Consider the following 15,203-nt stretch of genomic DNA (forward strand, 5'->3'; position numbering starts at 1 on the left):
TCACCATATAGAGCTATGTAATACAATACATATTCTAAAGTCTTATTGAGTAAGAATAGTACATGGGTCAAGACCCGAGTTGGGTTAAATGTAGAAGTGACTTGATACTAACAACACTTTAGGCTAAAAGAGAAAAATTTTATTTAACATTTTACATTTTTTTTGCATATTTCACGCTGATCCATCGACTATGTAGGTAGATAATACGGATCGGATCATCTTAAAGGCGCTCTGTCTTAGGACCAGAAGCGGACAGTTCCATCTGACCCGCCAGATATCAGATAATCTCCTTTGTGGTCAAAGATCACACATTGAGCATCATCTTCGTGGCCTTCCAGGCTCATCAGTTGTCCAGATGTTAACACCAGTATCTTGACCGTTCCGTCGTTGCTGGCCAGGGACACCAATTGACCTGCACAGGAGAAGAGATCAGTAGGGTGAGATTCACACTGAGGCTGATGCTGAGAATAATGATGAGACTGCGAGCGATGCGCGCTGAATTAATGTTTTTATTGGAAATAACTTCAATCCAAGCGTGATAAATCAATATAAATGAGACGAGCTGTCCATGCCAGCAAGTAAACTCATAAATCCCCAGCATGGACATCTTGTGCCTATATATTAGAATAAACACGTTCGCTGCAGGACCGCAGACAAAATCCACTTATGTATAATGATAAAAACACAGCAAGGTGTGTTGTTTCCGGGACGCAGCCGTTTAATCCGGTTATTTAAAGGTAAAAATATGAAATTATTTTGGATTTCCTTCTCAACGCTGTTCACATTGCACTTGTGCAGCTCTGTCAGGGCTCTGTGTTTGGATTGGTGCAAATATTATTATCTGGAACACTATTCTGGATACAAAAACACACTAGAAACCAGGCTGGTCCATAATACGTCAATGTCATCTGTCGGGATCCATTTCGTAATGGATCCTTTATACCTGGAGCTGGTAACAATGAGAGCCATTATGTTATTAAGAACACTGCATTGCAATGAGCGATTACTTTTAATTTTTAATGAATTTCCTCATTATGATTAATAATATAATAATTACTCGATACCAAGTGGGTTCTGATTCCCGGGAACCACATGTTAAACAAGCTGTGATGTGATATAATGAAATACATTTACATTGTTTGCAACACTTGTATTCTACTCTATGGGCAGATGTACTGAGACAAACATGGCATTGGAGTTATACAGGGATTTGGCCTTAAATGTTGCCATAAACCAGGCTGACGTGCTACGCTTGATGCCGCCATGCTGCCATACACAGTACCAGTGTAGTGGTTGGGATTTGCGTAAGTAGTTTTTAAAGACAAAAACAGACAAGACTCCGAGCAACACTATAGTGTAAATCCGTAGGGAGATGGAAAGAGGCAAGTATTGCAAGCAGTGGCGTAACTACCGCCATAGCAGCAGAGGCAGCTGCCATAGGGCCCGGGACATTAGGGGCCCAGTGACAGCCGTTACCACTTCTATCATTATACTCAGGGGTCTTTTTGGGAGAGGTAAGAAACATAACAAACAGTGTTACTTACCTCTCCACGATCCTGCCAGGCCTCCTTCCTGATGTCCTTTCTGACGTCACATGAACCCGGCCTGCGTCCTGGGTCATGTGACGTCTGACGTCATAGAAGGAGGACAGCAGCGGAGAAGACTGCGTAGGAGCCGGGGGACAGGTAAGAAACAGTGTTTTTTTTATGTTTTTATTCCCCCGAGTCTCCGATTATTATACTCTGGGGTCTGAAAAGACCCCAGAGTATAATAATTGTTTATGGGTGTCCACAGTGGGACATACAGTCCTATGAAAAAGTTTGGGCACCCCTATTAATCTTAATCATTTTTAGTTCTAAATATTTTGCTATTTGCAACAGCCATTTCAGTTTGATATATCTAATAACTGATGGACACAGTAATATTTCAGGATTGAAATGAGGTTTATTGTACTAACAGAAAATGTGCAATATGCATTAAACCAAAATTTGACCGGTGCAAAAGTATGGGCACCTCAACAGAAAAGTGACATTAATATTTAGTACATCCTCCTTTTGCAAAGATAACAGCCTCTAGTCGCTTCCTGTAGCTTTTAATCAGTTCCTGGATCCTGGATAAAGGTATTTTGGACAAACAATTCAAGTTCAGTTAAGTTAGATGGTCGCCGAGCATGGACAGCCCGCTTCAAATCATCCCACAGATGTTCAATGATATTCAGGTCTGGGGACTGGGATGGCCATTCCAGAACATTGTAATTGTTCCTCTGCATGAATGCCTGAGGATTTGGAGCGGTGTTTTGGATCATTGTCTTGCTGAAATATCCATCCCCGGCGTAACTTCAACTTCGTCACTGATTCTTGAACATTATTCTCAAGAATCTGCTGATACTGAGTGGAATCCATGCGACCCTCAACTTTAACAAGATTCCCGATGCCGGCATTGGCCACACAGCCCCAAAGCATGATGGAACCTCCACCAAATTTTACAGTGGGTAGCATGTGTTTTTCTTGGAATGCTGTTTCTTTTTGGACGCCATGCATAACGCCTTTTTTTATAACCAAACAACTCAATTTTTGTTTCCAAAATGAAGCTGCCTTGTCCAAATGTGCTTTTTCATACCTCAGGCAACTCTATTTGTGGCGTACGTGCAGAAACGGCTTCTTTCTCATCACTCTCCCATACAGCTTCTCCTTGTGCAAAGTGCGCTGTATTGTTGACCGATGCACAGTGACACCATCTGCAGCAAGATGATGCTGCAGCTCTTTGGAGGTGGTCTGTGGATTGTCCTTGACTGTTCTCACCATTCTTCTTCTCTGCCTTTCTGATATTTTTCTTGGCCTGCCACTTCTGGGCTTAACAAGAACTGTCCCTGTGGTCTTCCATTTCCTTACTATGTTCCTCACAGTGGAAACTGACAGGTTAAATCTCTGAGACAACGTTTTGTATCCTTCCCCTGAACAACTATGTGGAACAATCTTTGTTATCAGATCATTTAAGAGCGGGCTGTCCATGCTTGGCGACCATCAAACTTAACTGAACTTGAATTGTTTTGTAGAAAGAAATGGTCCAAAATACCTTCATCCAGGATCCAGGAACTGATTAAAAGCTACAGGAAGCGACTAGAGGCTGTTATCTTTGCAAAAGGAGGATGTACTAAATATTAATGTCACTTTTCTGTTGAGGTGCCCATATTTTTGCACCGGTCAAATTTTGGTTTAATGTATATTGCGCATTTTCTGTTAGTACAATAAACCTCATTTCAATCCTGAAATATTACTGTGTCCATCAGTTATTAGATATATCAAACTGAAATGGCTGTTGCAAACACCAAAATATTTAGAACTAAAAATGATTAAGATTAATAGGGGTGCCCAAACTTTTTCATAGGACTGTAATACTGTATGCAGGGGCCACTATGGGGTACAATACTGTGTGCAGGGGCCAATATTGGGGATAATACTGTGTGCAGGGGCCACTATGGGGCAATAATACTGTGTGCAGGGGCCTCTAAGGGACATAATACTGTGTGCAGGGGCCACTAAGGGACATAATACTGTGTGCAGGAGCCTCTAAGGGACATAATACTGTCTGCAGGGCCACTATGGGGCATAATAGTGTGTGCAGGGGCCACTATGGGGGATAATACTGTGTGCAGGGGCCACTATGGGGCAATAATACTGTGTGCAGGGGCCTCTAAGGGACATAATACTGTGTGAAGGGGCCACTATGGGGCATAATACTGTGTGCAGGGGCCACTATGGGGCATAGTAGTGTGTGCAGGGGCCACTATGGGGTATAATACTGTGTGCAGGGGCCACTATGGGGCATAGTAGTGTGTGCAGGGGCCACTATGGGGTATAATACTGTGTGCAGGGGCCACTATGGGGGATAATACTGTGTGCAGGGGCCACTATGGGGGATAATACTGTGTGCAGGGGCCACTATGGGGCATAGTAGTGTGTGCAGGGGCCACTATGGGGTATAATACTGTGTGCAGGGGCCACTATGGGGCATAATACTGTGTGCAGGGGCCACTATGGGGGATAATACTGTGTGCAGGGGCCACTATGGGGCATAATACTGTGTGCAGGGGCCACTATGGGGGATAATACTGTGTGCAGGGGCCACTATGGGGGATAATACTGTGTGCAGGGGCCACTATGTGGGATAATACTGTGTGCAGGGGCCACTATGGGGCATAATAGAACGTGCAGGAATGTGTAGAATGTGTAGATATCACAACTTAAAAAAATGCGTAATTGTTGACTAAAGGCAAGAGTGACAGCGAATACCACTTACGTCACCGAAAACGGGGCATACACAGGCAGGGGATAGGGAGGATGAATTCAAAAAGTGGACTGCACTCGCTGGCCAAAGAATAAAGGATCACATCTGCACATCCTGCATGATTGGTGAGGTCTATGTACTTGACAAAGGACCCTCATCACCCAAAACGTGTTGTAGAGAACATACACGGTTGTTCCTTGGCCATCAATCACCGTCCACTTTTTGAGTTCACCTCCACCAACTTCAACTCTTTGCATTATTCAATAAGCGACACTCTACTGATTCCAGCACAGTTGAAATTTTTTTTTCTGTAGCTCCAACTATTCCTGGAGCCTAGAGCCTGGGACCATCCACCTGGCAGTACAGAGCCTAATTAGCATATAAGACACCAACTGCAATCACTCTGGAATGGTGAGGGTGTCAGTGGAGCAGAGAATAAAGAGTTGAAGTTGGTGGAGATAAAAGGTCCTTTTGGAATCTCATCCACATAGTGCTGAAAAACCTGCAGCGCCAATTGTATTCCATTATACGTTTGGAACAATGCGAAGGTCAAAAACCATCCCGGCTGCAGGGTTAAAAACTGCTTTAAAACCAGGAGATTTCAGCTACTTTTTGAAGACTCAACCCATATCCTTAAATACGTTTTCTGACCTGTCCAAAAAGTGGGTTGGGGTTTGCTGGAAGGGACAGAATAAGAAAAATTCTAGCACAAAGTAAGTCAACCACTGATTAAATCTGGTGCATTTTATAATTGTCTAGTCTAAGTTTGTGCTGTCCAAATTTTAGGATAAGTAGGATTAGACAGAATTCGTAAATCTTCCACCTAAGTTTTTTTAATTTTTTTTTATTAAATGTAGATTGTGAACCCCATATAGGGATCACAATGTACATTTTTCCCCCTATCAGTATGTCTTCTATAGAATGGGAGGAAATCCACGCAAACATGGGGAGAACACCACCTAATTTTTTAACCACAAACCAAAGAAAGTTGCTGAACCATGTAACCAGCCAACAACTGTAACGGAGAGTTACCTTCTAAGGTTGAGGCCCCAAGAAGTGAGCTGCAGCCGAAAAAGTCCAGCGGCCTAAACCACGGCTGAAACGCATTGCAGTATTTCCCAGATAACTATTCACAGAAAGTCCACAGAGGTTTCCTATTCCTACATATGTGATGGTTTTGGAAATCGATGTATTTTTCTACAATGTATGTATGGGATTCCCTAGGTTCTGAGATTTAGAAAAAAAAAATTTCTGAAATTTTCTCAAAAATAGAACCATTGATTTTGTCCTAGCTGGGTGAAGCATTGAGGAGTACGTGTGTACTACATGTATGGACTACCCAGTCATGTGATTCTTAGTGTTTAGTAAGCAACCGGGATACATACATGTTTGGCACATAGGACACATCCGTGCTTAACACATTTATTATAACTATTTCAGTGTGTGTATTTATATGGCTCTGTTTCTCTAGGTAATTTGTAACATAGCAGACTATCTCTAGATAATGTTGTAAAGTTGTCACAAAAATGTTACACCATGACCTTGTTATTTATTTATTTTTTTTGCTATTTTGTCAGATTAACCTATCTAACTTCCTTTCAGTAAAAAAACAGACTCTAAAAATCTCCCTGTAACTGAGCGGTCCCCAGGAAAAATCAATCCACATTTGTATTATTACTATATAGAGCTGTAACATTTGCCAAATGGGATATAGTCACTTCAAATGGCTGTATCTCTGGTTTTATACTACCTAGAAAAATGGGTCTAAACTTACATGTGCAGCTTTAGTTCTAAAATGAACAAAGATAGCACTATTTATAGAGACAGTCTGAATTTGAGCATTTTATAAAAAAAATCTACATATAGAAATCCTATTTCCGACTGTCTATAGCTTGAGTATGGCTGTTGAGAATCTCTGCTTTCGTGTGATATGAGAAGCATTTTTTTTCAATTGTATATTTCCGAAGTGACCAATGCCCCACCTCCACATACAACATTGCGTATAGGCGTATTTGACAGACTCTCCGTGGCAATGCTTAGTTAAAGCATTTCCAGTAGGAATGTTATAGCCTGTTTTGTATGAAAAAGAAGTTAGATAGGTTAAGTATATTACAAAAATATTCACCAAACACCTCCAACACAACAGCTAAGCAATCCCATAGTAGGCAAAGCACATATAAAACTTCAACAAAAGAAGCAAATTTCTTCTCCACGGACATGATGTGATGATGCTGTAGTAATACTGTTTGTGTTCTGCTCCTAACTACTGTATACTACTACATGGCTTGTTAAGGTGACATGACTAATGCCATGTTTACTCCTACAGATACATTTGATAGGGCTTAAACTGACCAGATCAATAGGCTTTTTTTCGTTATAGACAGACTACTTCACTGATAAAAAACAAAACAAAACTGTAGGACATTCTGTTCTCTACATAAATAAATTAAGGCCTGAGAACTGGAATATGCCTTTTATAGATCCGGATTAGTTGACCAACACAATTTCTCATGAAACCAGTTCAAGCCGGTATCACGACATGCCAAAGTAAGTCTTCAAAGGCTGCAATTCACCCTACCCACTGGGTGGTCCGAGACACAGAGTTAGCATATCCCTCTGCATCAAGTTAGTATGTTGTTTTCAAAAAGGTACTTAAGCTCTGAAGCATCAAACTGGGCATGTGGCCTCTCCTATTTGGCCATAGGAAAATGGCCGACGTACATGCACAGTTGGCACTTTTGGATCAAAAGAAGAGCGCAAGAGAAGAGGCCGTCGCTGGAGAGTTTTCAAGCAACACTGGGGATGCCCCCATTGCTGCGAGAAAACACATTAGCATAGGGAAGAAAGAAGAAATTCCTCAGGAACGGCGGTGCGGTTGAGAATAATAAAGGTAAGAGAAGAAGAACCTTTCTTAAAGCTATTCCTATGTGTATTTATTGTAAAAAGGGTTTCTAATGATAGAATGGGCAAGATGGGAACATTCAAAGCAAATTCAGTGTGAGCCTGATTGGGAATATACACCTAGTGCCTTGTCTGTACTTTGAATATACAACTTGTGCCTTGTCTATACCTTAAAAATACACCTAGTACCTTGTCTATACCTTGAATATACACCTAATACCTTGTCTATACCTTGAATATACACGTAGTACCTTGTCTATACCTTGAATATACACCTAGTGCCTTGTCTCTACCTTGAATATACACCTAGTACCTTGTCTATATGCCTTGTACCTTGAATATACACCTAGTACCTTGTCTCTACCTTGCCTATACACCTAGTGCCTTGTCTATACCTTGAAAATACACCTAGCACCTTGTCTATACGCCTTGTACCTTGTCTATACATTGAATATACACCTAGTACCTTGTCTATACGCTTTGTACCTTGTCTATACATTGACTACACACCTAGTACCTTGTCTATACGCCTTGTACCTTGTCTATACATTGACTACACACCTAGTACCTTGTCTATACGCCTTGTACCTTGTCTATACATTGACTATACACCTAGTACCTTGTCTATATGCCTTGTACCTTGTCTATACCTTGACTATACACCTAGTACCTTGTCTATATGCCTTGTACCTTGTCTATACCTTGACTATACACCTAGTACCTTGTCTATACACCTTGTACCTTGTCTATACACCTAGTACCTTGTCTATATGCCTTGTACCTTGTCTATACCTTGACTATACACCTAGTACCTTGTCCTATATGTTTTCCTTTTGCGGCTTTATCAGGATTGTGCTATTTCAATCTCGGTCCTCAGTCAATTGTCCTTCAGGTCCATTAGACCATGGAGATGTCAGGATTGTTTTGTTTGAGTTAGCTGGAAAAACACAGCATTGGAATGGAAAAAGGATTCAGGAGCCTAACCCTTTCATTGCTGTAAGCCACGTTTCCTAGCTGCAAACCGGAGAGTGAACTAGATTCTAGATTTTTTTCTAACATCCTGTTCAGTTCCATAGTTTTCTTTCCTCACAAACCGTGCTGATGTCGACAGCCATAATGGCAGCTATACATTTACACTGCTGTAAACACGTTATAGCTTAATGGTAATATATCTGTAAAATGACTTCAGATTATCCTGAAAAACTGAGCTTTCTGGAAATTGTCTTGTTCACATTACTATACCAAATAAAGCATTTGCTACTGCAAATCACTACTGCGCGATGATATGACGATGAGCCATCTTAAGCTATCCTATTCACTTACAGTGTATATTGAAGCAAGAGAGGTAATCTCATGCCCAAGAACATATCTGCTAAGATTAGACTGCTGCAAGTCGAGTTTAATAGGTCTTGTGGTGCCCCATAAATCTTTCTGATTCGATGAGCTACGAGTGATACCATAGTTATCACTTTGCTCATTATGTCTTGTGCTGGAGAGGGAAGATCGAAGGTGGCAACGTGCCAAGCAGATGTTGTCTTACACATACTTGTAACTTTCTTAGGTATCAAATGTATGCGTAGGAATTTCAGCAATGCTTGAGGAGGTGGAGATAGGTGAAACCTAACAAAAGAATAATCATACGCCCCTGTCCTTAATGTCCACCGCCATATTTTCTGTGAAGCTGCCTCCAGAAGTTCTACGGTACTCATGACCACTGAGGGCAATCGGTGGCCTCCGCAAAGGAAAGGAATCGGTGATATCACTTACATACTTCTTCAGTTCCTTTCCTGTGGCCACTGAGGATTGGCATCAGTGGTCATGTGCAGTGATGGACCTCCATAGTCAAATGCAGCACAGAATGTACAGCAGTGGCTTCACGTCAGTGGTGGCACACACCATAGCACCGTATACAGGTGAATATGATTTATTTTATTTTTTTTTTGCCATGTTTTATCTTACTGGAATTGCTGAAGTTCTTGAACCAGCCCCTTAATGTAATAATGAATTTGACCCAGATATTTTTTTTCTTTAGGCTAAGGCTCCAAGTAGTAGAATGTGAAGATAAGATCTTATTCACTTTGTTGGTTCTAAAATGCTTTTCCACATAACCTTAGGCTGGGGCATAACATTTGTGCAGCATTGCATAGCTGCAGCTCATTACATGTGGCTTTCGCCTTAAAGGGATTCTACCATTTAAAAAAAAGGTTTTTTTCTCTTGACCACGTCGGAATAGCCTTAAAAAAGGCTATTCGTCTCCTACCTTTTGCTGTGGTCTTCGCCGCGCCGGTCCTCCAAAATAGCGTTTTTTCCCGGTATGCTAATGAGTGTCCGGCAGCAATGAGGGCGGTCCCCAGCGTTCATACGCCGATGGAGGCCTCCCCATTGCTGCCGGAACTGCCATATCCAGTGCCACCTTCTTCCTGAGCTGCGTCCTCCCCTTCTGTGTCGTCTTCTTCGGGCGTCATGGATGACGCATGCGCAGTCGGCTCTAACAGGCTCTCACATCTAATTATAAGCTGCCATTGTAGGATCTCCAAGTAAAGCTAAGTTCACATGGAGTTTTCGGTCAGGGTTTTGGCAGAAATCCACCTCCAAACCCTGAACCAAAAAACGACTCACCATTCAAAGTATACAAAACGCTTCTGAGTCTTTTCCGCTAGCGTTTTTTTCTGCTAGCGGCAAAAAAAAAAGCGAGATGTCCATTCTTTTTGAAGCCGTGAGAATTTTCCAGCTCACGGCTTCAATGCAAGTCAATGGGAGCCGGTTTTTCCTGAAGTGGAACCTGAACGTTCTTGGCAAAAACCTGATCAGGAAACGCCAGGCGTTTTTTTTAAATACAATTCATAACCACATCCCAAGAGGAAACGGATCAGGAAACTCCTCGAAAAACGCCTCAGGGAACGTTTCAAATGGCAAAAAACGTTTCGTCTCACGCGTTTTCTGGTCCAGTTTTGAAAATGCCAAAACCCTGACCAAAAAACTCTGTGAACTTACCCTAAATGTCCATCCTCAAACAGCATATTGTCTATTTTTTATCCAAATAGTAAATAATTCAGTGCCTATTAATGACATAACTTCATACTTTTGTAATGGTTGGAGCTCCGTTTTCCTGACACCGGGTCTTCCTTACATTAAGCTAACTGATATTCAGGTCCCTACAAATACTACCAGATGGAGATTACTATATACTATTTATACACCTAGCTATATAATAACACTAAATACAATAATTACTAAACCACCAGTAAGCCTCGGCATTTCCAGACAACTTGAAAGGGGTTCGGGACACGGTCGGAAAAAAAGAGATTAAATCATTATAGAAATCAATGGTCAAAATCATATTAAACGGGGGCTCAAAGAGGGAAGCGTTATGTATGGCAAGCCAGTCACAAGCCACCTGGTTGACCACTTAGGAATCCATTTAGTGCTTGCAACTGCACACAGTAGTATTGTAGTGTTATTAGAGCGGTGATCGTACTGCCATGCCGTATGGGTTTTATGAGGAATTACATAATAGATTGGTGAATGACTGGCTGCTCAGTCACATTACACAGACTCCTATAGATCAGACATTCATAAAATCCACCCAACACAGCTTCAATTATTAGTCTAGTAATTGTAACATGGAAATCTAAAATTGTCACATACACGTGTCTTGTATCTATCTATCTATCTATCTATCTATCTATCTATCTATCTACCTACAGTATCTATCTATCTATCTATCTATCTATCTATCTATCTATCTATCTATCTATCTATCTATCTATCTATCTATCTCTATCTCTCTCTGTATCTATCTATCTCCTATCTATCTATCTATCTATCTATCTATCTATCTATCTATCTATCTATCTACAGTATCTATCTATCTATCTATCTATCTACAGTATCTATCTATCTACAGTATCTATCTATCTATCTATCTATCTATCTATCGTATCTATCTATCTATCTATCTATCGTATCTATCTATCTATCTATCTATCTATCTATCTATCTATCTATCTATCTATCTATCTATCTAGCTCTGTATGTGTTAAATTGGGGACTACAGCTACAAAGAGATTACCACTGTCTAGGTTACATCCCGATGTGCGCAGACATACCAGGGAGCCACACTGTAACACATACACAATAAAAGAAACTAGGACATGTAAAACATAGCTATCGTTTGAGGGTTTTTTCTATAAATCAGTAGCATCATTGAAGAGAGGAAAGTCTGTAATAGTTGTATTCTTACAGAAAATTTCTTTCTCCACTTATAAGACCCCTCTTTTCTCTCCCCATCTTATGCACCGACCTTTCGCTCTCAATTTATTGCTAAAATCCATCTTACTGAAAATGGGTCAGCAGCTCACTATGGGGTCAGATTACAGCTGCTGTCCATGACGTCTATGGGGGAGGAATGCACTAGAGTGGAATATACAGAGGCACGTGCTCATACACATAGACTGATGGTGCTGCAGCTTCTAGTTAGTGATTTATCTCACCACAGTGATGAACTCAAAGCTCCAGTTTTGCTGTATAAATTCCTGCATGCTGCTTCTGAGGGTAAACTGAGATGCTAAGCGTAGATAAGAAGTGAGCAGGGACCAGTGTCAGCCTAGTCACACTGCCTCCTAGCTGACTGACCCTGTCCCCTCACTGCCTAATGCTAAGAAGGAGATTCGGTACTCCCAGGACACGTGACTGGCAAGGAGATAGCAGGACTAGGTTGAAGTTGCTCCTCGCTCACTGTGGCTACTTAGGGAACGTTTCAGGTTACTTTTTATGCTTTCAAACATAACTTCATTTTGCTGTGACAGAGGAACAACAATGGAAAGGGAATTATGTCCTCCTGTATACAATGGGGTCAGTTTATGGTGAAAAACCACCTGACTGGTTCCTTTAAGACCTGGGCGTAAATGCAAAAAAGTGGCATTTTACAGTCACTGTGAACGAATCCCATCCACACATTGCAGAAAGTATGCGCAGCAGAAACGTTGTGGTTTTGGAAATCACAGAATATCAGTTATACCTATGGAACACTGCTGGTTTCCCTATATTTATAATGGAAGAAGAAAGTCTGCAGAGGAAACCTTTGTAAACTTTCTGTCAAAAGCGCTGTGAGTAAAACCGCAATATGTCGCCTCAACATTCTTTATGCAGCACTTTTTTGCTGTGGCCAGTTACCTGTGGCCTTAACCTAATAGTATAACAAACCGACTGAAGTGTTTTACCCAACTGACGTGTTTTACCAAACTGACGTGTTTTACCAAACTGACGTGTTTTAACCAACTGACGTGTTTTACCAAACTGAAGTGTTTTACCCAACTGATGTGTTTTACCCAACTGACGCGAAGTGTTTTACCCAACTGACGTGTTTTACCCAACTGAGGTGTTTTACCCAACTGAGGTGTTTTATCCAACTGACGTGTTTTACCCAACTGAGGTGTTTTACCCAACTGAGGTGTTTTAGCGAACTGACGTGTTTTACCCAACTGTCGTGTTTTATCCAACTGACGTGTTTTACCCAACTGAGGTGTTTTACCCAACTGAGGTGTTTTAGCGAACTGACGTGTTTTACCCAACTGTCGTGTTTTACCCAACTGTCGTGTTTTACCCAACTGTCGTGTTTTACCCAACTGTCGTGTTTTACCCAACTGTCGTGTTTTACCCAACTGACGTGTTTTACCCAACTGACGTGTTTTACCCAACTGACGTGTTTTACCCAACTGAAGTGTTTTATCTAGCTCTATTAGTCCCTGTTCTTATCCATCTACATGTTCTTCTTTCTATGCAAAGTGCTCTGAGCTGCTGAGCCCTAATATGTGCTAGGACAGGGCTTGACCTGCTCCTTTGTTATCTCTGTATATAAATCCATGAAATAGTAATTTAGAACAAGCACACTGTTCATCTTGGGAGAACACTGCTGGCATGAGCTCAAAATCAGCCAGTGGAGGGAAGAAGAGAAAGGAGAAACCCGGAGCCAGGGAAACCCCTTGAAACCATCTTAGTATTACACACAGAAGAGACTAAATTTTTGCCAATTCCGAATTTTGTCACTCAATTCATTAAAGTACAATTCCCGCTGAAGACACTTTGAAAATTAGAGGAGACATACCCATAATACATATTTCTCATAAGTGAAACGCAGGCAATGAAAACCCAGCTTTAACCTGCAAATAGCTTTGACTGAGCAAATAGATTGTTGTGACAGCAAAACCCAAATATAAACATTTATTCATTAAATTGAGCCCAAGTGGATTGTGCGGATAGAGATACTTCATTTAAATTCCTTGCAAGCTGCTGAGGGGAGACGCTCATCTGATCCAACCCATACAAGCCCAGTACTCACTCATGCAATAATAAAGGGTTATTAGCCAATAATAGAATTTTCTGCTAGTAAAATATATATTATTTGTCCGCTGCATCGTGAACGCCGGATGGCGAAGCAAGTCGTGAATGGCAAGACCTGCAACTATAATAACAAGCCGGTAACTCTGATTCCCATTCTCTAAGTGCAAAACACAAACAAGCCTCAGCTCCCAGAAATTGGAGGCATATATTGTTGTTTCGAAGCTTCCGCACCACTTTCAAGACTTGTAATATGTTCTCTTTTATTTCTACTCTGTATTTGAGTGCTACTGTAATGTGAAATCTTCCTTCCAAGACTTTTCTGAGATTTCTATTCTGCATTTAAATGACTTCTACAAACTTCGGCAGAAATACTCAGCACTCAATTCCCCCTTGTACCTTCCAATTACCCTTTTGTCATAACATCTTCAGACATATTTATAATGATAAAATGGAGCATTAATAGGCAGGGTGTTGTCCCCGCATCAGACTAAATAACTTGCATTTTTAAGCTCAGGATTAAGTGCTCAGAGATCAGTACCTAAGATGAAATTATGTTTCACAGGATCTTGTTTTACAACATGTTTAACAACACAAGAAGATATAGAAACCCAATTCCCTGGAGCAGTCTAGAGACAATGTCTTTCATCCATTATTCAGACAGCATAAAGCAGCTCGTGAACCTGCTGGTTGCTCCAATGTGAAGCATTGACTGGTTTAGAATTGTGATAACAAAGGGTCTGCTCACTCTTAAAGGGATACTCACATTGTGGCATTAACGGCTAGAGCCATAGGATATACCATAAATGCCTGACAGACGCAGTTTCCACCTCTGGGACCCACATCCATCTCAAGATTGGACCACACAAGTTTCTATGTTAATTTTTGTGGCATTTCTGAAAATAGCTGAAACACCATGGGAAAAAAACACAACATTTTACAGTACAGGCAAAGTGTATGGGATTCCCATGCCAACTTTGCATTAAAAACCATGGTGTGGACATGCTGTGATTTCCAAAACCGGAACAGTTTTGGACATCGCAGCGTGTCAATTATACCTATGCTGGTGGTTTAATTGTAACATTCGCGGAGGAAAACTCTGCAAACTTTCTGTCTAAAGCTCTGCGAGAACTGCGATGCGTTGCCGCCATGGTTTTTCCCGCAGCACATTATTGCTGTGGAACGTCCCGTGGGGCCTTAGCCTAACAGAGACTCAAATGTGGAATATTTACTAATGAAATACACCAGAATTCTGGCAAAATTTGCACCAAAAACCTGCACTACATTCATAAATTGTGTAGACATTTTTTGCAACTTATCATGCTACGTGCAGATCGGCACCAAAATCAGTGTTTGCCAAAAATTGGCAGAGGAAGTGCGGATCTAGCGTCAAGAGGATGTGGCTTACCGAAAACAGGGCATGTCGACAATAGACAATATCATGTACCAAAGTCTTGCCACTTTTTTTTGGTGTAAGCGAAGCCAACCAATAGGTGATGTAATGTTAGAGTAGTCTACAATATATGCCAGATTTATCATCCTGCATCAACCACGGTAATAGATCTGCCACAGCTTATGAATATCCCTTGTAAGTTTACGTACAGTATGGATTTTTGCATAAAAATTCACCATGTAAACCCTTAGACGGTGTTAGTTAATATGACCCAACAAGCCTG

At 41.1% G+C, this 15,203-nt stretch overlaps 1 protein-coding gene across 1 annotated transcript in view; it reads right to left on the minus strand.

The window, feature by feature from the left end:
• Nucleotides 1-230: 230 nt before the first annotated feature.
• SPAG16 (sperm associated antigen 16) overlaps nucleotides 231-15,203 on the minus strand; it is a 587,076-nt gene continuing 572,103 nt past the window's right edge. Inside the window, exon 16 of the mRNA XM_075284951.1 lies at nucleotides 231-412. Coding sequence (XP_075141052.1) covers nucleotides 237-412 — 176 coding nt within the window. The 3' untranslated portion in view covers nucleotides 231-236. The remainder of the gene's footprint in view (nucleotides 413-15,203) is intronic.

This window comes from Leptodactylus fuscus, chromosome 8, assembly GCF_031893055.1.
Source record: "Leptodactylus fuscus isolate aLepFus1 chromosome 8, aLepFus1.hap2, whole genome shotgun sequence".
In the NCBI taxonomy this organism is placed as follows: Eukaryota; Metazoa; Chordata; class Amphibia; order Anura; family Leptodactylidae; genus Leptodactylus; species Leptodactylus fuscus.